Source organism: Lonchura striata, chromosome 31 (genome assembly GCF_050655825.1).
Source record: "Lonchura striata isolate lonStrDom1 chromosome 31, ASM5065582v1, whole genome shotgun sequence".
NCBI classification, from domain to species: domain Eukaryota; kingdom Metazoa; phylum Chordata; class Aves; order Passeriformes; family Estrildidae; genus Lonchura; species Lonchura striata.
Window position 1 is genome coordinate 8,648,877 of NC_140733.1, and position 23,777 is coordinate 8,672,653.

The window sequence follows — 23,777 nt, forward strand, 5'->3', positions numbered from 1 at the left end:
AGGGGGATTCTGGGGTGACAGCGGGGGGAATTTGGGGCGAAATTGGAGAGATTTGGGGGTGAAATTGAGACGATTTGGTGTAAAATCGGGAAATTTTGGTTGAAATCGGGGTGACATTGGAAGTGCAGTCGAGGGGAATTTGGGGTGAAATCGGCGGGATTTTGGAGATGCAAACGAGGGGAAATGGGATGAAATCGGGGGAATTTGGGATGAAATCGGGGGAATTTGGGGTGAAATCGGCGGGATTTTGGCGAAATTGGCGCGACCAGAGAGCAACTCGTGGCCACGCCCACCACGCAAACCACGCCCACCACCAGACCACGCCCCTCGCCGCCACAACCACTTAACCCCGCCCCAGGCCACGCCCCCCCGCGCTCAGCCAATGGCGGCGCGCGGCGCGCGCAGGCCCCGCCCCTCCCGCCGTGCCCCGCGCCGCCCGCGCCGGCGGCGGCCGCGGTGAGTGGGGGGGCGGCACCGGGACCGGCACCGGGACCGGGACCGGCACCGGCACCGGGGCGGGTCTGGGGGGAGTCCGGGGGTCCCGGGTGGGCTCCGGCACGGGGGCAGCTCTGTGGGGAGGGTCCCGGGTGGTCCCGGAGCGTTTCCGCTGTTTGGGGGTGCCGGGAAGGGGCGGGTCCGTGCCGGGGCTTTCCCCAGTTCTCCTCCGAGCGCCCCCGGTTTGACCCACCCCCCCCAGGACCCCCAACCCCTCATTTCCCCCCCAGTTGTTCCCCCCCACCCCTCGCTCTGTCCCGGCTGTGCTGCACTGGGAGCCCCCCCCCAATAAAATCTCATTTTCCCCCGTAAATCCCCCCAGAGCCCCCTCCCCATCTCCCCGGGACCCCGCCACTCTTTCCCCCATTTCCCCACGAGGGGCTGAAACCGCTGCTCCCGCTCCGCTCGGTGGGCAGCTCCCCCAGACCCCCCCCCCAGAACTGCGCCCAAACCCCCCCAGATCTGCCCCAAGCCCTCCAGACCCCCCAGAACTGCCCCAAGACCCCCAGAACTGTCCCCAGCCCTCCAGAACTGCCCCAGAACTGCCCCCAAACCCCCCAGAACTGCCCCCAAACCCCTCAGAACTCCCCCCAACCCCCCAGAACTGCCCTGAGCCCTCCAGAACCCCCCCAGAACTGCCCCAAACCCCCTCAGAACTGCCCCAAACCCCCACAGAACTGCCCCGAGCCCCCCAGAACTCCCCCCAGCCCCCCAGAACTGCCCCAAACCCCCCCCAGAACTGCCCCAAACCCCCCAGAACTGCCCCAAACCCCCCCCAGAACTGCCCCCAGAACTGCCCCAAGCCCCCCAGAACTGCCCCAAACCCCCCCAGAACTGCCCCAAACCCCCCCCAGAACTGCCCAAACCCCCCCAGAACTGCCCCCAGAACTGCCCCAAACCCCCCCCAGAACTGCCCCAAACCCCCCCCAGAACTGCCCCAAACCCCCCCAGAACTGCCCCAGAACTGCCCCAAACCCCCTCAGAACTGCCCAAACCCCCCCAGAACTGCCCCAAACCCCCCCCAGAACTGCCCCAAACCCCCCAGAACTGCCCCAAGTCCCCAGAACTGCCCCAAACCCCCTCAGAACTGCCCTCAGAACTGCCCCAAACCCCCCCAGAACTGCCCTAAACCCCCTCAGAACTGCCCCAAACCCCCCAGAGCCGCCCCCCGCCGCACTCCCCGGCTCCCCGCAGGCGCAGCATGGGGCTGAAGGCCTGGCAGAAGGCTCTGTTCCCGCTGCGCTCCGTGGCCGCCGTGGTGCGGCTCTTCGAGGCCGAGCTGCGGCAGCCCGAGCCCGACCTGGTGCTGCTCTCGTTGGTGCTGGGCTTCGTGGAGCATTTCCTGGCCGTCAACCGCGTGCTGCCCACCAACGTGCCGGGGCTCACCTTCGAGTCGCGGCCCGGGCCGGACCCCCAGACCCGTTTGTACTTCCCGGTGGCCGAGCTGTCCATCGTGGCCGCGCTCTACGCGCGCTTCACGGCGCAGATCCGCGGCGCCGTGGACCTGTCGCTGTACCCGCGGCCCGACGGCTGCTCCTCGCGGGAGCTGGTGAGGAAAGTGTCCGACGTCATCTGGAACAGCCTCAGCCGCTCCTACTTCAAGGACCGGGCTCACATCCAGTCCCTCTTCAGCTTCATCACGGGTGAGGAGGGGTCCTGGGGGGGTTGCTGGGGCCGGGGTCTCACCTGGAGAGGCCTCAGCTGCTCCTGCTCCAAGGGGTTGGTGGGGGTTGTGTCCTTCTTCAGCTCTGTCACTGCTCCGGGGGTCCCTCAGGGCGGGGTGACCTCCCCTGGGGACAGCTCGGGGTGGGGATGGGGGGTTTGGGGGGCTCTGTGCGTCCCTGAGCCCACCCTGTGTGTCCCTGAGCCACTCCAGTGAGAGTTTGGGGGAGCTCTGTGTGTCCCTGTGTCCCCTCTGTGTGTTCCTGAGCCCCCTGTGTCCCCTCAGGGGTGGGGATGGGGTTTGGGGGGCTCTGTGTGTCCCTGTGACCCCTCAGGGTGGGTTTGGGGGGCTCTGTGTGTCCCTGAGCCCACCCTGTGTGTCCCTGAGCCCCTCCAGTGAGAGTTTGGGGGGCTTTGCGTGTCCCTGTGACCCCTCAGGGTGGGTTTGGGGGGCTCTGTGTGTCCCTGTGTCCCCTCAGGGGGCTCTGGGGGGCTCTGTGTGTCCCTGTGACCCCTCAGGGGGACTCTGGGTGTCCCTGTGTCCCTTCTGTGTGTCCCTGAGCTCCCCTGTGTCCCCTCAGGGGTGGGGATGGGGTCTGGGGGGCTCTGTGTGTCCCTGTGACCCCTCAGGGTGGGTTTGGGGGGCTCTGTGTGTCCCTGTGTCCCCTCAGGGGGCTCTGGGGGGCTCTGTGTGTCCCTGTGTCCCCTCAGGGGGGGCTCTGTGTGTCCCTTTACCCCTCTGGGGGGGGTTTGGAGGACTCTGTGTGTCCCTGTGACCCCTCAGGAGGGTTTGGGGGGCTCTGTGTGTCCCTGTGACCCCTCTGGGGGGCTCTGTGTGTCCCTGTGACCCCTCAGGGGGGCTCTGGGTGTCCCTTCACCCCCGTGCCCCCCCAGGAACGAAGCTGGACAGCTCAGGTGTGGCCTTCGCCGTGGTGGGCGCCTGCCAGGTGCTGGGGCTGCCGGACGTGCACCTGGCCCTGAGCGAGGACCACGCCTGGGTGGCCTTCGGGGCCGGCGGCGCCCAGACCGCCGAGGTCACCTGGCACGGGAAGGGCAACGAGGACAGGAGGGGACAGCCCGTGCAGGCCGGGGTGGCCGAGAGGGTACGGGGGATGTGGGGTGGGGGGTCAGGGGGGCACTGGGGACCTGGGAGGGGTCTGGGGACAGTGGGGACATGGGAGGGGTCAGGGGGGCAATGGGGACATGGGAGTGGTCAAGGGGGGGTCAGGGGGACAGTGGGGACATGGGAGGGGTGAGGGGGGCACTGTGGGGACATGGGAGGGGTCAAGGGGGGACAGGGGGACAATGGGGACATGGGGACAGTGGGAACATGGAGGACATGGGAGGGGCCATGGGGACAGTGGGGACATGGGGGTGGGGGGTCAGGGGGACACAGGAGGGGTCAGGGGGACAGTGGGGACATGGGAGTGGGAGGGTCAGGGGGACACAGGAGGGGTCAGGGGGACAGTGGGGACATGGGGGTGGGGGGTCAGGGGGACAGTGGGCACACGGGAGGGGTGAGAGGGTGCAGGAATGGGGGGACAGGGGTACGAGGGCAGGGGGTCCGCATTGGGACAAGGATGGGGACAAGGGGGGTTCCAGGGGGTGCTGGGCAGGTGGGGACATTGAGGAGCCCCTGGGACAGGCAGTGCGGGCAGTGCAGAGAGGGGACACAGGGGGATGTGTCACCTGTGTCCCTGTGTCACCTGTGTCCCTGTGTCACCTGTCCCCAGAGCTGGCTGTACCTGAAGGGCTCCTACCTGCGCTGCACGCGGCACATGGAGGTGGCGTTCATGGTGTGCGCCATCAACCCGTCCATCGACGGCCACACCGACAGCCTGGAGCTGCTGCAGCTGCAGCAGGTGTGGGGCAGCTGTGGGGCAGGGCTGGCTCAGGTGTGGCTCAGGTGTGGGGCAGTGCCAGCTCAGCTGTGGGGCACCCCCACATCTCTCCTTCCTCTCCCCGCAGCGCCTGCTCTGGCTGCTCTACGACATGGGGCACCTGGACAGGTGAGAGGAGCCCCCGCCCCACCACGGGGCTGCCCCCCAGGCTGCCCTGGGACCCCCCGACCTGCCCCCCGCCCGCCCCACAGGTACCCCCCAAACCGCCCCCCACCTGCCCCACAGGTACCCCATGGCGCTGGGGAACTTGGCCGACCTGGAGGAGCTGGAGCCCACCCCCGGCCGACCCGACCCCCTCACCCTGTACCACCAGGTGACCTGGGGGGGGGGGTTTTTGGTTTTTGGGGGGCTCGGGGGCGTGGCCAGGTGAGCTCAGGTGTTGCTGACCCCGCCCTGCCGCCCCAGGGCATCCACTCTGCCCGCACCTACTACAACAACGAGCACATCTACCCTTACCTGTACCTGGCCGGCTTCCACTGCCGCAACAAGAACGTCAAGGAGGCGCTGCAGGCCTGGGCCGACACGGCCACCGTCATCCAGGAGTGAGTGGGGGGCTCGGGGGGCGGCGTTTGGGGTCTTGGGGGGACCCTTGGAGGTACCTAGGGGGGTCTCGGGGTACCTCTGGGGTCTCGCTCCTCCCCCTGGGCTGGGGGAGCTCCCTCTCTCCTGTGGGGCTGGGGGGGGTTCTTGGGGGGTGACCAGCCCCCCGTTTTTGGAGGGGTCCATGTCCCCCTGTGCCCCCCACCCAGGGTTGGGTTCTTGGGGTCCCCTTGTCCTTTGTGGGCTCTGGGTTCACTTTAGGGGTCTCCACATCTGTGGGGCAGCCCCCCAAGCTCCGTGTGCACCCAAACCTGTGGGGCAGCCCCCAAACTCTGTGTGCCCCCAACCCCTGGGGTCCCACCTGGAGATCCCTGTGGGGCAGCCCCCCCAGCCCCGTGTGCCCCCCAGCCCCGTGTGCCCCCCAACCCCGTGGGGCAGCCCCCCAAGCCCCCCTGCCCCCCCAGCTACAATTACTGCCGTGAGGACGAGGAGATCTACAAGGAATTCTTCGACGTGGCCAACGATGTCATCCCCAACCTGCTCAAGGAGGCGGCGGCCGAGCCCCCCCCGGGGGCTGAGGTGGGACCTGGAGCCGGGGACCCCCAGATTTGGGGACCCCCGGGTGGCTTTGTGTGGAGGAGAGGCTGCGTGGGGTGGGTCCTGCCCGTGGGGGGGTTGGAATTTGGGGGGGGTCCCTGCTGGTTCTCAGTGTGGTGGGGTGGGGGTGTCCCTGCCCTCCCCCCCCACCCCACAGCTTTGGGGGTCCCCTCTGACTCGGGGGGTCCTCAGGGGGCCCCCGGGGGTCTCCCAGCCCTGCAGGACCCCGAGTGCTTCGCTCACCTGCTGCGCTTCTACGACGGCATCTGCCGCTGGGAGGAGGGGAGCCCCACGCCGGTGCTGCACGTGGGCTGGGCCACCTTCCTGGTGCAGTCCCTGGGCCGCTTCGACGGCCAGGTCAGGATTTTGGGGGTCCCCGGGGAGTCTGGGGGGACCCCGGGGGCGGGGAGCCCCTCCGTGTGCTGGGCCACCTTCCCTGGCCACTTCCCTGCTGGTTTGGTGGCTCGGTGAGGGGTCCTGAGTAGGGTCTGGGGTCCCCAAGTCCTCCTTGGAGGGTCCTGAGTGGGTTTTGGGGGGTCCTCAGCTCATCTTTGGGGCGTCCCTGGGGGTTTGGGAGGGTCCTGAGTGGGGTCTGGGGTTCCCATCTCTTTTTTGGGGCATCCCTGGGGGTTTTGGGGGAGTTTCTGAGCAGGTTCTGGGTTCTCCGTCTCTTTTTTGGGACATCCCACGAGATTTGGGAGGGTCCTGAGCAGGTTCTGGGTTCCCTATCTCTTTTTTGGGACATCCCACAAGATTTGGAAGGGTCCTGAGTGTGCTCTGGGGTTCCCATCTCTTTTTTGGGGCATTCCTGGGGGTTTGGGAGGGTCCTGAGTGGGTTCTGGGGTCCCTCCTTTCTTTTTTGGGGCATTCCTGGGGGTTTTGGGGGAGGTCCTGAGCAGGTTCTGGGTTCCCCATCTCTTTTTTGGGACATCCCACGAGATTTGGGAGGGTCCTGAGTGTGCTCTGGGGTTCCCATCTCTTTTTTGGGGCATTCCTGGGGGTTTTGGGGGGCTCCTGAGTGGGTTCTGGGGTTCCCATCTCTTTTTTGGGGCATTCCTGGGGGTTTTGGGGGGCTCCTGAGTGGGTTCTGGGGTTCCCATCTCTTTTTTGGGGCATTCCTGGGGGTTTTGGGGGGGGTCCTGAGCAGGTTCTGGGTTCCCCATCTCCCCCTTGGGCCATCCCCAGAGATTTGGGGGGATCCCGAGTGTGCTCTGGGGTCCCCTAAAAACCTCTGCTGAGGCGCTGCGGGGGTCTCCACCCCCTCCCTGAGCCCCCCCGTGTCCCCCCCAGGTGCGCCAGCAGGTGACCCTGCTCTCCGAGGACCCCACCCCCCCCGAGGCAGATTTGGGGGGTCCCGAAGACCCCCGCGATTGCCGCCGCCGGGGTCCCCGCCGCGAATCCAAACCCGAGGAGCCGCCCACCCCCAAGAAACCCCCCGAGCGCCGTCCCCCTCCCCGCGCCCCCCGCCCCGAGGAGACCCCGGCCGCCCCTCCCCAGCCCTCCCCCGCGCCCCCCGCACCGGGCCCGGCCGCGCCGCCGCCGCCGCCGCCACCGGGGCCGGTGCTGCGGTTCCGCTCGCAGAAGATGCGGGGGATGAAGGAGCTGCTGAGGGCGGCCAAGGTCAACTCCAGCGCCATCAAACTGCAGCTGACGGCGCAGAGTCAGGTGCAGCCGCGCCGGCCCCGCGCCCCGCCGGGCGCCTACCCCCTGCCCTTCCTCAAGAGACCGAGGAAGGGCTCCTAGGGATCCCAAAAATCCCAAAATGGAGCCCCAAAAAATCCCCAGATCCCTGGGAGATTCAGTGTCCCCCTGCCCTTCTTCAAGAGACCGAGGAAGGGCTCCTAGGGATCCCAAAAATCCCAAAATGGAGCCCAAAAAAATCCCCAAATCCCTGGGAGATTCAGTGTCCTGCTGCCCTTCCTCAAGAGACCCCAAAAGGGCTCCTAGGGACCCTGAAAATCCCTAAAGGGAGCCCCAAAAAATCCCCAAATCCCTGGGAGATGCAGTGTCCCCCTGCCCTTCCTCAAGAGACCCCAAAAGGGCTCCTAGGGATCCCAAAAAATCCCTAAAGGGAGCCCCAAAAAAATCCCCAAATCCCTGGGAGATGCAGTGTCCCCCTGCCCTTCCTCAAGAGACCGAGGAAAGGCTCCTAGGGATCCCAAAAATCCCAAAATGGAGCCCAAAAAAATCCACAAATCCCTGGGAGATTCAGTGTCCTGCTGCCCTTCCTCAAGAGACCCCAAAAGGGCTCCTAGGGACCCTGAAAATCCCTAAAGGGAGCCCCAAAAAATCCCCAAATCCCTGGGAGATGCAGTGTCCCCCTGCCCTTCTTCAAGAGACCCCAAAAGGGCTCCTAGGGACCCTGAAAATCCCTAAAGGGAGCCCAAAAAAAAATCCCCAAATCCCTGGGAGATGCAGTGTCCCCCTGCCCTTCCTCAAGAGACCGAGGAAGGGCTCCTAGGGATCCCAAAAATCCCAAAATGGAACCCAAAAAAATCCCCAAATCCCTGGGAGATTTCGTGTCCTGCTGCCCTTCCTCAAGAGACCGAGGAAGGGCTCCTAGGGATCCCAAAAATCCCAAAATGGAGCCCCAAAAAATCCCCAAATCCCTGGGAGATGCAGTGTCCCCCTGCCCTTCCTCAAGAGACCGAGGAAGGGCTCCTAGGGACCCTGAAAATCCCTAAAGGGAGCCCCAAAAAATCCCCAGATCCCTGGGAGATGCAGTGTCCCTCTGCCCTTCCTCAAGAGCCCCCAAAAGGGCTCCTAGGGACCCTGAAAATCCCTAAAGGGAGCCCCAAATAATCCCCAGATCCCTGGGAGATGCAGTGTCCCTCTGCCCTTCCTCAAGAGACCCCAAAAGGGCTCCTAGGGACCCCGAAAAATCCCTAAAGGGAGCCCAAAAAAATCCCAAAAAGGATCCCCAAAAAATCCCAAAATCCCTGGGAGATTCAGTGTCCCCCTGCCCTTCCTCAAGAGACCCCAAAAGGGTTCCTAGGGACCCTGAAAATCCCTAAAGGGAGCCCCAAAAAAATCTCAAAATCCCTGGGAGATTCAGTGTCCCCCTGCCCTTCCTCAAGAGACCAAGGAAGGGCTCCTAGGGACCCTGAAAATCCCAAAATGGAGCCCCAAAAAATCCCCAGATCCCTGGGAGATGCAGTGTTCCCCTGCCCTTCTTCAAGAGACCGAGGAAGGGCTCCTAGGGATCCCAAAAATCCCAAAATGGAGCCCCAAAAAATCCCAAAATCCCTGGGAGATGCAGTGTCCCCCTGCCCTTCCTCAAGAGACCCCAAAAGGGCTCCTAGGGATCCCAAAATGGAGCCCCAAAAAATCCCCAAATCCCTGGGAGATGCAGTGTCCCCCTGCCCTTCTTCAAGAGACCGAGGAAGGGCTCCTAGGGACCCCGAAAAATCCCTAAAGGGAGCCCAAAAAAATCCCAAAAAGGATCCCCAAAAAATCCCAAAATCCCTGGGAGATTCAGTGTCCCCCTGCCCTTCCTCAAGAGACCCCAAAAGGGTTCCTAGGGACCCTGAAAATCCCTAAAGGGAGCCCCAAAAAATCCCAAAATCCCTGGGAGATGCGGCATCCCGCTGCCCTTCCTCAAGAGACTGTGAAAGGGCTCCTAGGGACCTCAAAAAATCCCAAAAGGGAACCCCAAAAAACCCCAAAATCCCTGGGAGATTCCGTGTCCTGCTGCCCTTCCTCAAGAGGCCACGGAAAGGCTCCTAGGGATCCCAAAAATCCCAAAATGGAGCCCAAAAAAAATCCAAAATCCCAGGGAGACGCAGTGTCCCCCTGCCCTTCCTCAGGAAATCCCAAAAAGGTTCATAGGGATCCTCAAAAACCTCAAAATTCCAGCTTGGCCCTGCCCCAGGTGCAGCTCCCCCAACCCTTTCTCAACAGGTTCCAGACAAAATTCTCTCCCCAAAATGGGAGGGGAGGAACTTGGGGGAAAATTTGGGCAGGAATTTGGGGGGAATCTGGGTAAGGATGAGGGGCTGGCAGATTTTGGGGGACTTTTGGACTTGGGGGTTCAGAGACTTTACCAGGGGGGTTTGGGGAGCAGAGGTGGCGTAAGGAATAGGATTTTTTTGGGGGGGCACAGCTCAGTTTTGGGGTGCCCAACACGAGACCTTTGGGGAGACCCTCAGAACGGACTTTGGGGGGGGGGGGCCCGGATTTGAGGGGGGGGAGAACCGAGATGGGGGAAGTTCCAGGAGCCCGGGTGAGGGGGAGGCCGTGGAATGATGGATAATAAAATAAAATTGCCGCTGGTTTCACCGGGCGCCTCCTGCTGCGTTTTTGGGGGGCGCGGACCCCTCATGAGGGGGCGGCTCCCATGATGCTCCGCGCGCGGGCAGCTCCCGCCATGCTTCGCCAGAGGTTTTGGCGGGCCCCTCTCCCGCCCGCCCTCCGCCGCCGTCTCCGCCAATCAGCGCGCGGCTTTCCTGAGCGACACATGAGCCAACCAATCCGCTGCGCCCGGCCAAAGTCTGCTGCTAACGTCACTCCGGCCCGCCACGGGGTCTCCGGCTGTCCCCGTCCGCGGGCGCGGGGCGGGGCGGGGTGCTGCCAATGGTGGTGGAGGCTCCGCGGTGTGTTCCGCCCTCCGCGCTACAGCCAATCACTGCTCGCCGTTCTGGCCCCCCTTCCCCCGCTTTCCGCTTGAGCGACAGCCCCGTCGACCAATCCCCGCCGCCAGCGCCTCAGCGTCCACCTCCGCCCTCCCGCCCGCTCTCCGGCCAATCCCCGCGGCCGCCGCGCTGACGGACAGCCCCCTCAACCAATCGCGGTGTGCTCTCCCGTTGATCGACGGGCGGCGCGGCCAATCAGCGCGGCGCGCGCGGCGCGGCGGCGTGGAAGGTTCGCGAAGGCCGCGCGGGGGCCGTTCTATGGCGACCGGGGCGAGCGCGGCCCAGCCCGGCCCCGCTCCCGGCCCCGCCGCCTCCCGCGCCCCCATGGCCGCCGCCGCTTTCCCCTTCGCGGCTCTGCCGCCTCCGCCGCCTCCTCCGCCGCCTCCTCCGCCGCCTCCGCAGCCGCAGCCGCCGGCGCAGCCGCCGCCGCCGCCTCCTCCGCCTTCGCAGGCGCCGGGCGGCCCCGCGGCCCCGCAGCCGCCGGGCGGCCCCGCGGCCCCGCAGCCGCCGCCCGCCGCTCCCTACGGGCAGTTCCGCTTTCCCTCGCCGCCGCCCGGCCATGACCCGCCCGCGGCTCCCGCGGGGGCTCCGCCGGCCGCCCCCGCCGCCCCCCCCCAGCCCGCGGGGGCGCCGCAGCAGCCGCGGCCCGAGGAGGGCGCGGGGGGCGCGGGCGCCGGGCCCGGGGACGCGGGGGGACGGGCGGGCGCCGCGCACAAGCCCCGGAGGGCAGGTACGGCCCGGGGCGGGGGTACCGGGGGGTCCGCGGGGTGGGGTGGGGGGCGAGCATCGGGGGGGGGTCGTGGGGAGGGGCTGGGGGGCGTCCCCGGGTTATTCCCCCCCAGTTTGGGGGTCCCCGGGACTTTAATCCTCCTGACTTGTGCGTACCCGGACTGTGGTCCCCCGGTTTGGGGGTACTCGGGCACTGATCCCCGCGATTAGGGGGGCTCTAGCTCTGATTCCCCCAATCTGGGGAGTCCCTGGGCTGTTATCCCCCCAATTCGGGGGTCCCCGGACTGTGATCCCCCCCAGTTCGGGGGTCCCTAGGCTCTGATCCCCCCAATTCTGGGGTCCCTGGGCTGTGATCCCCCCAATGCGGGGGTTCCTAGGCTGTGATTCCCTCAATTTGGGGGTCCCCGGGCTCTGATCCCCCCAACTTGGGGATCCCCGGGCTCTGATCCCCCCCGGTCTGGGGTCCCCGGGCTCTGATCCCCCCCGGTCTGGGGTCCCCGGGCTCTGATCCCCCCCGGTCTGGGGTCCCCGGGCTCTGATCCCCCCTAATTTGGGGATCCCCGTGCTCTGATCCCCCCAATTCTGGGGTACCCGGGCTGTGATCCCCCCAGTTCGGGGATCCCCGGGCTCTGATCCCCCCCAATTTGGGGGTCCCCGGGCTTTGATCCCCCCCGATTCTGGGGTCCCCGGGCTCTGATCCCCCCCAATCTGGGGTCCCCGGGCTTTGATCCCCCCCAATTCTGGGGTCCCCGGTCTGGGATCCCCCTGATTTTGGGGCGTCCCGCTCCCCCCACACCGCCTTGTCCCCCCCCGCCGCCGGGACACGCGTCAGGACACGGGCGGCCAAGGTGGAACCCTCGGAACGGGACCCCCGAACCCCCCCGGGGGACAGAGCTTCACCTCTTAACCCCCCCAAAACACCCCCAAATCCCCTGTCGGGGCCAGCGACCCCCACAATGTCCCCACTGTGGGCACGGGACTTTTTTGGGAACCCCCCGAACAAATCCCCGGTGCCCCTCGGGGAGGGTCAGCGCTGCCGGGTTTGCCCAAATCGCTGCCGGGTTTGCCCAAATCGCTTCTGGATTTGCCCAAATCGCTTCTGCATTTGCCCAAATCGCTGCCGGACCTGCCCGAATCGCGGCGCTTTCCCCGCAGACTTCCCGCGGAAGCGGAAGCGCAGCCGCTGGAACCAGGACTCGCTGGAGCAGAAGACGGTGATCCCGGGGATGCCCACGGTGATCCCGCCCGGGCTGACGCGCGAGCAGGAGCGCGCCTACATCGGTAACGGCTCGGGGGGACAACCGCGGCTGCGGGGGCACCGGCCCCGGGAACGGGCTCGGAGCTCGGGGTTTGGGGTGAAAACTCGGGGTTTAGGGTCAGAGCTTGGGGTGTGGGCTCAGTTTGGGGTTTAGGGTCAGAGCTCAGGGTTTGGGGTCAGAGCTCGGGATTTAGGGTCAGAGTTCGGAGTTTAGTGTTAAAACTCGGGGCTTATTGTCAAAGCTTGAAGTTTAGGGTCAGAGCTCAAGGGTTTAGGGTGAGAACTCGGGGTTTAGGGTCAGAGCTCAGGGTTTAGGATCAGAGCTCGGGGTTTAGGGTGAGAACACGGGGTTTAGGGTCAGAGCTCAGGGTTTAGGGTCAGAGCTCGGGGTTTAGGGTCAGAACTCGGGGTTTAGGGTCAGAGCTCGGGGTTTAGGGTCAGAGCTCAGGGTTTAGGGTCAGAGCTCAAGGGTTTAGGGTCAGAGCTCTGGGTTAGGGCTCAGAGCTCAGGGTTAGGGCTCAGAGCTCAGGGGTTTAGGGTGAGAACTCGGGGTTTAGGGTCAGAACTCGTAGTTTAGGGTCAGAACTCGGGATTTAGGGTCAGAACTCGGGGTTTAGGGTCAGAACTTGGGGTTTAGGGTGAGAACTCGGAGTTTAGGGTGAGAACTCAGGCTTTAGGGTCAGAGCTCAGGGTTTAGGGTCAGAACTCGGAGTTTAGGGTGAGAACTCAGGGTTTAGGGTCAGAACTTGGAGTTTAGGGTGAGAACTCAGGGTTTAGGGTCAGAACTCGGAGTTTAGGGTCAGAGCTCAGGGTTTAGGGTGAGAACTCGGGGTTTAGGGTCAGAGCTCAGGGTTTAGGGTGAGAACTCGGGGTTTAGGGTCAGAGCTCAGGGTTTAGGGTCAGAACTCGGAGTTTGGGCTCGGATTTCTTTGCCCACCCCCCAAAGCTGAGGTGCAAGCAGGAGCACACCCACATTGGAAAATTTTGGAGAGGAAAATGGGATTTTAGGGTCAGAACCAACAGGTTTTTGGGTTAAAGTCCCTGTGGAATTGGGGTTAGAACCCCCTGAGATTCTGGGGCTAAACCTCAAGGATTTGGGATTAGATCCCCCGTGTTCGCATCAGTAACAGCCCCAAATTTTGGAGTAGATCTGGGAAATTTGGGGGCAGCATCCCAGCAGAACTTGGGGTCACAACTCCCCTGGGGTTCAGGATCAGAACCCCTGTGGGACTTAGGGAAAGTAAATTAAGCCAAAACTTGCAATTTTGGGTAATAATGTGCAGATTTAGGTGAAAATGTATCCTATTAATGCAACAATCTCTTGGTTAACAACGTTCATTTTTTGGTAATGATGTATTTTTAGATGTTATTGTGTGTTTTAAGGTACCAATCTTATTCTGATAACCTTCATTTTTAGTAATATTCAGGTGGTTTAGGTAATAATGACTATGTTTAATTACATCTCCTGTTCTAGGTAATAACAGTTGCTTTTTTTAGTAGTAGTCATGTGTTTTGGGTAATAATGTGGTTATTTTAGGCAATGTCTATTTTTTTAGGAATAATCTCTCATTTTAGGTAAAATTGTGGTTGTCTTAGACAAAAGTGTGGTTGTTTTAGGTAATAACGTTTACCTTCTGTAGTAAATAATCTCACATTTTAGGTAACAGTGTGGTATTCTAGGAAATAATGTCTTTTTTTGACTGATAATCTTCTATTTTAGGTAATAATGTCTGGTTTTATGATAACAATCTCTAGATTTTCCATAAGAATGCCAGGCGGTTTGGTAATAATGTGCTTTTTTGGGTAATCCTGTGATTTTTTTTATAACAATGTGACTTTTTTTCTTACGTGATAACCTGCTTTTTTTGGTAATAACATGTTTTTTGGGGTAACAATGTGTTTTTTGAGGTAATAACCTGCTGTTATTGCTAAGAAGGTGTATTTTACTGCTAATAATGTCAATTTTAGGTAACAACACCTGCTTTTTCTCACCGTAACCGTTTGGTTTTAGGGCAGTAATGCCTGGTTTTGGTGCCATGGAGCCGGTGTAGGTAGAGAAAAAAAAAAACAACAAAACAAAAACAAAACAAAAAGAGTGTTAACCTGGGGTAAGGAGTATTTTGGGGGAGGAATGGGGTTTTTTTTTTGGGGTGAAATGTGGGTGTTTTGTAACTGTGTCTCTCTCACCTCTCCGGGACCGGGTTCCTTCCAGTGCAACTGCAGATCGAAGACCTGACCCGCAAACTGCGCACGGGAGACCTGGGCATCCCCCCTAACCCCGAGGACAGGTCGGGACCTCCCCCCCCTGCCCCCCCGGGCACCCCCGGGGCCCCCCCAGACCTGGGCACCCCCCGGGACCCCCGGCAGCCGCAAGCAGCGCACGGGAGACCCCCGGCAGTGCCCCCAGCCCGGGACAGCTCGGGGACCCCCTCCCGCATAATTCCCCCCCTCTGGATTTGGGGGTGCTGCTCTGGACACCCCCCTGCTAAACCAGGGCCTCCCCCCACCCGATTTTGGGGTGTTCCCCCCTGAGTTTGGGGGTGCTGCTCTCCGCGCCCGGCCTGGGCGTCGTTAGGTGCGGATTAACGACCCGCAGCGGTGGCTTAATGAGCTCTGGGGGCTTAACGAGCACCCAGGGCCCCACTGCACCCCCTTTTCCCTCTCCTTTCCCCCCTTTTCACCCCAATTTGTCTCTGGGGGGGGGCAGAGCTGCCGCTGCCCCTGCAAAGGGCCAAATTCCCCCCTCCGCTCCCTCTCTTCACCTTTTCCTCCTGTTTTGGCCCCGTTTTTCTGTGCCAGGGCAGGGCAGGGTCCCTCCAACCCGCAAGGGGGGGACCCTCACCCCTCAGGGACCCCTACTCTGGGGGGGTCCCCATCTCTGGGGGGGTCCCCAACCCCGGGGGGGTCCCTGTGTCCTCAGGGATCCCTCCCCTTCCGGGGGTCCCTCACCCCGGGGGGGCCCTCCCGAGTCCCAGGACCGGGGGCAGGGGGGCACCCTCCGGCCCCCCAGGTTTTGGGGGTCACACCTCCGCCCTCCCCACACACACAGCCCCAGGTTTTGGGGGTCTCCCAGGTTTGGGGGGGGCGCAGGCCCCCCGCGCTAACCCAGCCTTGCTCCTGCAGCGCCCCGGGCCGAGGCCGCTCCCCCGCTGCGGCGTCGTTAGCGCTGGTTTGGGGGGGAATTAATTAATGAATTAACGATTAATCACGAGCGGGGACAGTGACGTCGCAGTTCCACCGAGGACCCGGCTGCTGCCAACCCCGAAAAGTCGCTTTTTCCCCCCAAACCGGGGGCAGGTTCGACTGTCGCCCGCGCCGGCTGTTTTTGGAGGATCCGCCTTAATCTCTTCCCTTCTTGCAGCCGCTGCCAAAATTCGCTATTTTGGGGGGGGAGGGGAGCCAAGGGCCGATTTAACCAAACCCGAGCGATTCTGACTCTTTTTTTTTTTTTTCCTTCCTCGCTGATAATTCTGATTTTTAATCATAATCTGATTTTCTCACCCCGACACGGCTCAGCTCAAGCGACCTTGACTCTTCCCTCCGGGGCTGCCAAAGCCGCGCGGCCCCCCCAGACAGGGACCTTTTCCTCCTAGAAACCGGGAAATTGGGCAAAACCGGGGAGAACCGGGCACAACCTGGGAGAAAAGGAGCAGGAACGGGGCAGAGCCAGGGAGAAACAACAAAACCGGGGACAAAGGGGCCAAACCCTGACCCAGCAAAGGCCAAATGGCAGAGAGGGAGGGGGAGGGGAGGGCTGTGCTCTGCTGGCCTTAATTGGGCACTAATTAATGCTCCCCCCCCCCAGTTATCCCCTCCTGGGGGTGGTGGGGGCAGTGGCACGGGCAGGCGATGGGGGCAGGGTTGTGGTGGTTTGGGGAGGGGGGCTCTGGGGGGTGCAAACCCCCCCCCACCCAGAGGGGTCCTGACCCCTCCCCACCCCTCCACATCCCCCTCCCCATCGCCAACAGCAAGGGGAGGGAAGACCCCCCCACACCCGGGGGCTGGGAGGGTCGGGGAGGGGGTTCTGGGGGCACAGCCCCCCCCGAGGGGTCTGGGGGCCCCCCGGTGACCCCCCCACCCCCCGGAGCAGGTCCCCCTCCCCGGAGCCCATCTACAACAGCGAGGGGAAGCGCCTGAACACGCGGGAGTTCCGCACGCGCAAGAAGCTGGAGGAGGAGAGGCACAACCTCATCACCGAGATGGTGGCCCTGAACCCCGACTTCAAGCCCCCAGCTGACTACAAGTGAGGAGAGACCCCCCCCCCCACCCAGCTCCCTGATTTGGGGCTGGTTCTGCCCGATTCGGGGCTCCCCCAAGCGTTTGAGCCCCGATTTTTGTCCTTCCCCAGGCCACCGGCGACGCGGGTGAGCGACAAGGTGATGATCCCGCAGGATGAGTACCCCGAGATCAACTTCGTGGGGCTCCTCATTGGGCCCAGGTGGGCACCCCCAGATCCTGGGGGGTGGCAGGGCTCTGGGGCTGGGAGGGATCCCCTCAGCTTCACCCCAGGGATGTGCTGGGTCCGCGTGCCAACACCTGTAGGGTCCTAGTGGGTGTCCCTTTGCCCCCTTGTCCTCTCAATCCCCCCTAATTAACACAGGGCTGTTAATGACGCACCCCTATCCATAACGAGCCTGAGCTCCTGATGAACCAGGTCCCCACTCCCCCCAGTGTGGGTGCCCCGATGGACCTGTGGGATCCATCCCCCCAATCTGGGAGGTGGGACCCCCCAAAATTCCCGAGCAGAACACGGAAGAGGAGCACGAACCCCAGGGCAAGGAGGGGGAAGGAGGCGAGGAGGGCTCTGTGGGAGCTCCGAGGGCCCCCCAGCAATCCCCGGTGCCCCGCTGCAGGGGGAACACGCTGAAGAACATCGAGAAGGAGTGCAACGCCAAGATCATGATCAGGGGCAAGGGCTCGGTGAAGGAGGGCAAGGTGGGCCGCAAGGACGGGCAGATGCTGCCCGGCGAGGATGAGCCCCTGCACGCCCTCGTCACCGCCAACACCATGGAGAACGTCAAGAAAGCCGTGGAGCAGGTTCGGGGCTGTCCCCGAGGGGTTTGGGGGGGTCTGGAGGTGCAGCCCACCCCGTCTGACACCCGCTGTGCCCCCCAGATCAGGAACATCCTGAAGCAGGGCATCGAGACCCCCGAGGACCAGAACGACCTGCGCAAAATGCAGCTGCGGGAGCTGGCGCGGCTCAACGGGACCCTGCGGGAGGATGACAACCGGTCAGAGGGGTCCCACCCCCCCTAATTAATGTTTAAATAACCCCCCAGAAACCCTAAATAACCCTGATCCCCCTCGGCAGCATCCTGAGGCCGTGGCAGAGCACTGAGACGCGCAGCATCACCAACACCACGGTGTGCACCAAGTGCGGCGGGGCCGGGCACATCGCCTCCGACTGCAAGTTTGCCAGGTGACCCCCAAAATAAACCCCCAGATCCTCCTTTGGGGATTCCCTAAATGTCCCACAAAAACACACCAGATCCTCCTGAGATCCTCCCAAAACTCTTGAGATCTCTGCCTGAACTCCCTACAAATGCTCCTTAAATCCCTGAGATCTCAAGTGTTCCCAAACCTTGAGATTCCCTAAATCAGCCCAGAGATTTCCCCAAACCTTCCCCAGATCCCTCAAAATCCACTCTGAACTTCCCTGGGATTCCACCACGTCCTCAAAACCCCCTTGGAGGTCTCCCTGAGACATCCCCAAAACCCCACCAAATACCCTTAAATCCTCTCAAGCCCCTCTGAAACCCCCCCTGAGCTTTTCCTGAGCCATGCACGGGAACCACCCCTGTGGCCAGAGGTGGGGTGGGGGATTTGGGGGTGCAGCCCCCCCTCCCCAAGCTCACCATCCCGCCGGGTTGCCAGGCCTGGGGACCCGCAGTCGGCGCAGGACAAGGCCCGGATGGACAAGGAGTACCTGTCCCTGATGGCCGAGCTGGGCGAGGCCCCGGTGTCCGTGAGCTCCAACGCCGCCCACAACAACAGCCCCTTGTCCAGCAGCCACCGTGCCGCCAGCCAGGCTGGGGGACAGCCCCCCCCGGTGAGTGACCCCCAAAAAACCCCTCTGGGCACCCCCAGAATTCACACAACTCACCCCAAAAAACAACCCATTGGGAGGTGTGGGGACAGCTCCTCTCCCCAGTGAGTGACGCCCCCAAAAAACACTTCTGGGAAGACCCAGAATTCACACAACTCCCCCAAAAAACAACACATTGTGAGGTGTGGGGACAGCTCCTCTCCCCAGTGAGTGACCCCCCAAAAAACACCTCTGGGAAGACCCAGAATTCACACAACTCACCCCAAAAAACAACCCATTGGGAGGTGTGGGGACAGCTCCTCTCCCCAGTGAGTGACCCCCCATAAAACACCTCCAGGAACCCCCAGAATTCACATACCTACAGAACCACCCCCAAAAAACAACCCATTGTGAGGTGTGGGGACAGCTCCCCTCGTCAGTGAGTGACCCCCCAAAAAACACCTCTGGGAAGACCCAGAATTCACACAACTGCCCCCAAAAAACAACCCATTGGGAGGTGTAGGAACAGTTCTCTCCAGTGAGTGACCCCAGGATCCACACATCCATCCCTGACCCCACAAAACCACCCCAAAACCAGCCCTGATCACCTGGCAGGGGGGTCATCATCCCCTGGGGAGTGACCCCCACCCCAAAAAACACCTCTGGGCACCCCCAGAACCCTCACATCTACCCCAGAACCAGCCAGGTGGGAGTGGGGAGCAGTGACCCCTCCTGTGACCCCCAGCCCCCCCCAAATGACCCACAGACCCTCCTGACCCCCCAATTTCCTCCCCCCACCGCATGAGCTCCATCCCCTCAGAACCCCTGTAACCCTGCGACCCCCCAAACCCCCCTGACCCCCTTTTTCACCCCCCCAGAGCCGCCCCCCCTGGATGAGCTCGGCGCCCTCGGAGAACCGCCCCTACCACGGGCTGCACGGGGGGCCCGGGGGTCCCGGGGGTCCCCACAGCTTCCCCCACCCCATGGCTGGCATGGGGGGCGGGCATGGGGGGCACCCCATGCAGCACACCCCCAACGGGCCCCCCCCCTGGATGCAGCCCCACCACCCCCCCATGGGCGGGGGGCCGCACCCCCCGGGCCACCCCGGCCCCCACCACATGGGTACGGACGATCCTGCCTGGGGAGGGGGCTCGGGGGGGGAAAGGGGTTTTTTTGGGGTGAAAAGGGGGTTTTTTGGGGTGAAAAGGGTTTTTTTGGTGAAAAAGTGTTTTCTCTTGGGGTGAAAAAGGGGTTTTTTTGGGGGTGAAAAGGGGTTTTGGGGGTGAAAAAGGGTTTTTTCTTGGGGTGAAAAGGATTTTTTTGGGGGTGAAAAGTGTTTTTTTTGGGGGGGTGAAAAGGTTTTTTTTTGGGGGGTGAAAAAGGGGTTTTTTTGGGGGTGAAAAGGGGTTGTTTTGGGGGTGAAAAAGGGTTTTTTCTTGGGGTTAGAAGGATTTTTTTGGGGGTGAAAAGGATTTTTTGGGGGGGTGAAAAAGGGGTTTTTTTGGGAGTGAAAAGGGTTTTTTCTTGAGGTGAAAAAGGGGTTTTTATGGGATAAAAAGGGTTTTTTCTTGGGTGGAAAAGGGTTTTTTTGGGGGTGGAAAGGGTGGATTTTTTGGGGGGTGAAAAGGGGTTTATTAGGGTGAAAAGGGTTTTTTGGGGGTGAAAAGGGGTTTTCTTGGGGTGAAAAGGGTTTTTTTGAGGGTGAAAAAGGGGTTTTTAGGTTTTTTTCTTGTGTTGAAAAGGTTTTTTTTGGGGGTGAAAAGGGGTTTTTTTGGGGGGATGAAAAAGGGTTTTTTTGGGTTGAAAAAGAGGGTTTTTTTGGGGGTGAAAGGGGGGCCGTTGGGCACTCCCACCTTTTTTCTAAGTGGGGAGCTGGGGAGATTCCATGGGAAATTGGGGCAGAGGGAGGAATTTGGGATTTTTGGGGTGGGGAGGAGTGCTCGGGGGATTTTGGGGGTGAAAAGGGGGATTTGGCCACATTTGTTCATCTTTAACATCGACCTGGGAAGTTTTTTGGTTTGGGGGGGCGGAGGATTTTTGGGGGTGAGGAGTGGGAATTTGGGGGGGGGGGAAACTGTGGATTTGGGGATGGGAGGATTTTGGGGGTTTTTTAACCCTTATTTTCCCAAGCAATGGTTTTGGATGTGAAGCTGAGGAGGGAAGGGGATTTTTGGGGCTGGGTTTTTGGGGGTGGGGGGTGTTTTTGGGGGGTGGGGGGGGGTCCCCCCCATCCCTAAGGCCACGGTCTCTCATTCCCTCAAGATCAGTACCTGGGAAATGCGCCGGTGGGCTCTGGGGTCTATCGCCTGCACCAGGGAAAAGGTGAGACCCTCCCCCCAAAAAAAAACCCCAAAACCCCCTCCCCAAACTGCCTGAACCCCAAATTCCCCCTGACCCCCCAATTCCCTGCTCCCCTCAGTGCAGTACTGCTGGCACTGGGTGTCTGGTACCCCCAAATCCTCCTGACCCCCCCAATTTCCCCCTCCCCAATATCCCTGACTGTCCTGACACCCCCTGACCCCCCCCAATATCCCAATTTCCCCCTCCCCAATATAATCCAAATACCCTTGGCTGTTCTGACACCCCCAAATTCCCCTGACCCCCCCAGTTTCCCCCTCCCGAATATGATCCCGATATCCCTGGCTGTCCTGACACCCCAAATTCCCCTTGACACCCCCAATTTCCCCCTCACCAATACGATATCTCTGTCACTGACTGTCCTGGCACCCCAAACTCCCCCTGACCCCCAAAATTTCCCCCTCCCCAATACCCGTGGCTGTCCTGATACCCCCAATTTCCCCCTCCCCAATATGATCCCACTACCCCTGACTGTCCTGACACCCCAAACTCCCCCCGACCCCCCCAATTTCCCCCTCCCCAATATGGTCCCACTACCCCTGACTGTCCTGGCACCCCAAACTCCCCCTGACCCCCCTGATTTCCCTCTCCCCAATACCCGTGACTGTCCTGACACCCCAAACTCCCCCTGACCCCCCCGATTTCCCCCTCCCCAATATGATCCCACTACCTCTGACTGTCCTGGCACCCCAGACTCCCCCTGACACCCCCAATTTCCCCTTCCCCAATACTCTCGGCTGTCCTGATACCCCCAATTTCCCCCTCCCCAATATGATCCCACTACCCCTGACTGTCCTGGCACCCCAAACTCCCCCTGAACCCCCAATTTCCCCCTCACCAATATGATATCTCTGTCACTGGCTGTCCTGACACCCCCAGACTTCCCCTGACCCCCCCGATTTCCCCCTCCCCAATATGGTATCCCTATTACTGACTGTCCTGACACCCCTAAACCTTCCTGACCCCCCCCAGTTTCCCCTTCCCCAATACCCCTGACTGTCCTGGCACCCCAAACTCCCCCTGACCCCCAAAATTTCCCCCTCCCCAATACCCGTGGCTGTCCTGATACCCCCAATTTCCCCCTCCCCAATATGATCCCACTACCCCTGATTGTCCTGGCGCCCCAAACTCCCCCTGACCCCCCCCTGATTTCCCCCTCCCCAATACCCGTGACTGTCCTGACACCCCAAACTCCCCCTGACCCCCCCGATTTCCCCCTCCCCAGTGCCCCCGGCTGTCCCGGCCCCCCCTGACCCCCCAGATTTTGCCCCCCCAGGTATGATGCCGCCGCCGCTGGGTATGCTGCCCCCGCCGCCCCCCCCGCCCGGTGGGCAGCCGCCCCCCCCCTCCGGCCCCCTCCCTCCCTGGCAGCAGCAGCCGCCGCCGCCCCCCAGCAGCAGCAGCACCCCCTTGCCCTGGCAGCAAAGTGAGTCTGGGGGTGTCCCCGGGGCGGTGGGGGGTGGGGGGGTGGGTGGCAGGAGGGATTTTTTGGGGTTATTTCACGGGTTTGGGTCATTTTTCCCAGTTCCCCTAAGAGGGGGGGGCGGGGGTGGTTTGATCCCTCTTGGGAAAGGAAAGGGGGGGGGGTGTTCCCTTGTAAATGGGAGTTTTCTCTTTAATTAACACCCCACTAATTAACCCAAATCCCAGATGAACTGCTCTGGGGGTGGGCAGTGGTGGGGGGGGGTGTCTTGTTCCTTTTTGGGGATTCCCTGCACAAAGGTGGGAGGGGGCTTCCCTGTCCCCAATTAACCCCCGCCATTAATCACCCCGCACCACTACTGGGCTGGGCTGCTCTCCCCCTTCCTCAGACTCCCTTAGCATGAATTCCCCCTCTCTCCAATTAACCCCAGTGCTAATTACCCCCTTCTTTTCCCTCTCTCCCCCCCCCCCCAAAAACCACAGATACGACGACCACCACGAGCGCTGGCAGCGCCTCCCTCCCTCCCTGGCAGCAGCAGGCGGGGGGGGGTGCGGCGGGGGGGGGGGGGCTTCTTCGGGGGCCCCCCCACTCCCCGGCAGCCCCTCCATGGTGCCTTTGCCCCCCGGGGTCCAGCCCCCGCTGCCCCCCGGGGCCCCCCCGCCCCCCCCGCCGCCGCCTGGCTCCGGGGGTCTGATGTACGCGCCCCCCCCGCCCCCGCCGCCCCCCCCCATGGACCCTTCTAATTTCGTCACCATGATGGGCATGGGGGTGCCCGCCCTGCCCCCCTTCGGCATGCCCCCCGCGCCCCCACCGCCGCCCCCCCAGAACTGAGCCTCGGGCACTGCCGCTGCGGGGACCCCCCCCCCAAAAAAACAAAAAAAAAAAACAACAACAATGGGGAAAAAAATGACAGCGGGGGATTACCCCCCACCCCCCTCCCCTCGGGGACTGGATCAGTGTGGGGACCCCCCCTCAAAAACATCATGGGGATCCCCCCTTCAAGGACTGATCCATTGTGGGGACCCCACCTCAAAAACATCATGGGGACCCCCCCTCGAAAACATCTCATGGGGATCCCCCCTCAAAAACATCATGGGGATCCCCCCTTCAAGGACTGACCCATTGTGGGGACCCCCCCTCAAAAACATCATGGGGATCCCCCCTTCAAGGACTGACCCATTGTGGGGACCCCCCCTCAAAAACATCATGGGGATCCCCCCTTCAAGGACTGATCCATTGTGGGGACCCCACCTCAAAAACATGGGGACCCCCCCTCGAAAACACCATGGGGATCCCCCCTTCAAAGACTGATCCATTGTGGGGACCCCCCCTCAAAAACATCATGGGGACCCCCCCTCAAAAACATCATGGGGATCCCCCCTTCAAGGACTGATCCATTGTTGGGACCCCCCATCGAGGACTGATTAATTGTGGGGACCCCCCCTCAAAAACACCATGGGGACCCCCTCAGGATTGGTGGATTGTGGGGACCCCCCTCCCCAATAAAATCAGGGAGCCCCCCCCCCCAGACTGATCCATTTTGGGGAGACCCCCTGCCCCCCCATGGGCTGTTCCATCACATGGAGCCCCCCCCATCTTCTACCATGGGCTGTTCCACAATGGGGAGCTCCCCCCTCCATGAACTGATGGATTTTGGGGTTCCCCCACCCAAAACCCCCCCGGGACCACCTTGTGAACTGGTTTACCTCCCACCCCTCCCAAAAATCCCCAACTCAGGGGCGGCCCTGAATTGAGGAGGGGGCGGGGGGCAGAAATGGGGGGGAGTTGGGGGGGGGTGCAGCGACACAAACCTGAGCCCTCCCCCCCCCAAAATCTCGGGGTCCCCCTCTCCTGTGTTACTCCCTCTTCGTTCTGGGCCCCCCCCTCCCCAAAAAATAAAACTCCCCTCCCCTTGTAGAGCCCCCCGCGCCCCCTCCCCCCGCGCTTTTTTTGTGTATGAATAAAGGAGCGGGACCCCCGTTGGGCCCCCCCTCATTTCGTGTCCCGTGTCCCCCCCCCGCGTCACCGGGGTCGGGTTTCACCGTGTCCCTTCCCCCCCGCCGTGAAACCGGAGCCGGTGCGGCGGGGGTCGCGCCCCCCACCCCCTGCGGCCGTCACTCAGCGCCGAGGTCACCGCGAATGTCGCGACCTCGGCCGC

General features: G+C 62.2%; 2 protein-coding genes across 2 annotated transcripts; both read left to right on the forward strand.

Annotated features, from left to right (window-relative positions):
* The first annotated feature begins 367 nt into the window (after positions 1-367).
* Positions 368-9,473, forward strand: LOC146764865 (menin-like). Its single transcript, XM_085563911.1, has 10 exons — positions 368-456; positions 1,690-2,138; positions 3,052-3,260; positions 3,891-4,019; positions 4,126-4,166; positions 4,284-4,371; positions 4,464-4,600; positions 5,063-5,177; positions 5,388-5,552; positions 6,486-9,473. Exons 1-10 carry the CDS (start codon positions 383-385, stop codon positions 6,936-6,938), a joined length of 1,860 nt encoding a protein of 619 aa, XP_085420037.1. The 5' UTR covers positions 368-382; the 3' UTR covers positions 6,939-9,473.
* On the forward strand, positions 9,122-23,614 carry LOC146764866 (splicing factor 1-like). The gene is given in 15 exon segments (XM_085563657.1): positions 9,122-9,176; positions 9,657-10,556; positions 11,711-11,836; positions 14,026-14,101; positions 15,904-16,056; positions 16,162-16,251; positions 16,667-16,850; positions 16,929-17,044; positions 17,125-17,232; positions 17,688-17,862; positions 18,717-18,960; positions 20,101-20,160; positions 21,473-21,622; positions 22,102-22,172; positions 22,175-23,614. Coding segments are annotated over 15 exon segments (2,784 nt in total). The 3' UTR covers positions 22,451-23,614.
* Positions 23,615-23,777: the final 163 nt, after the last annotated feature.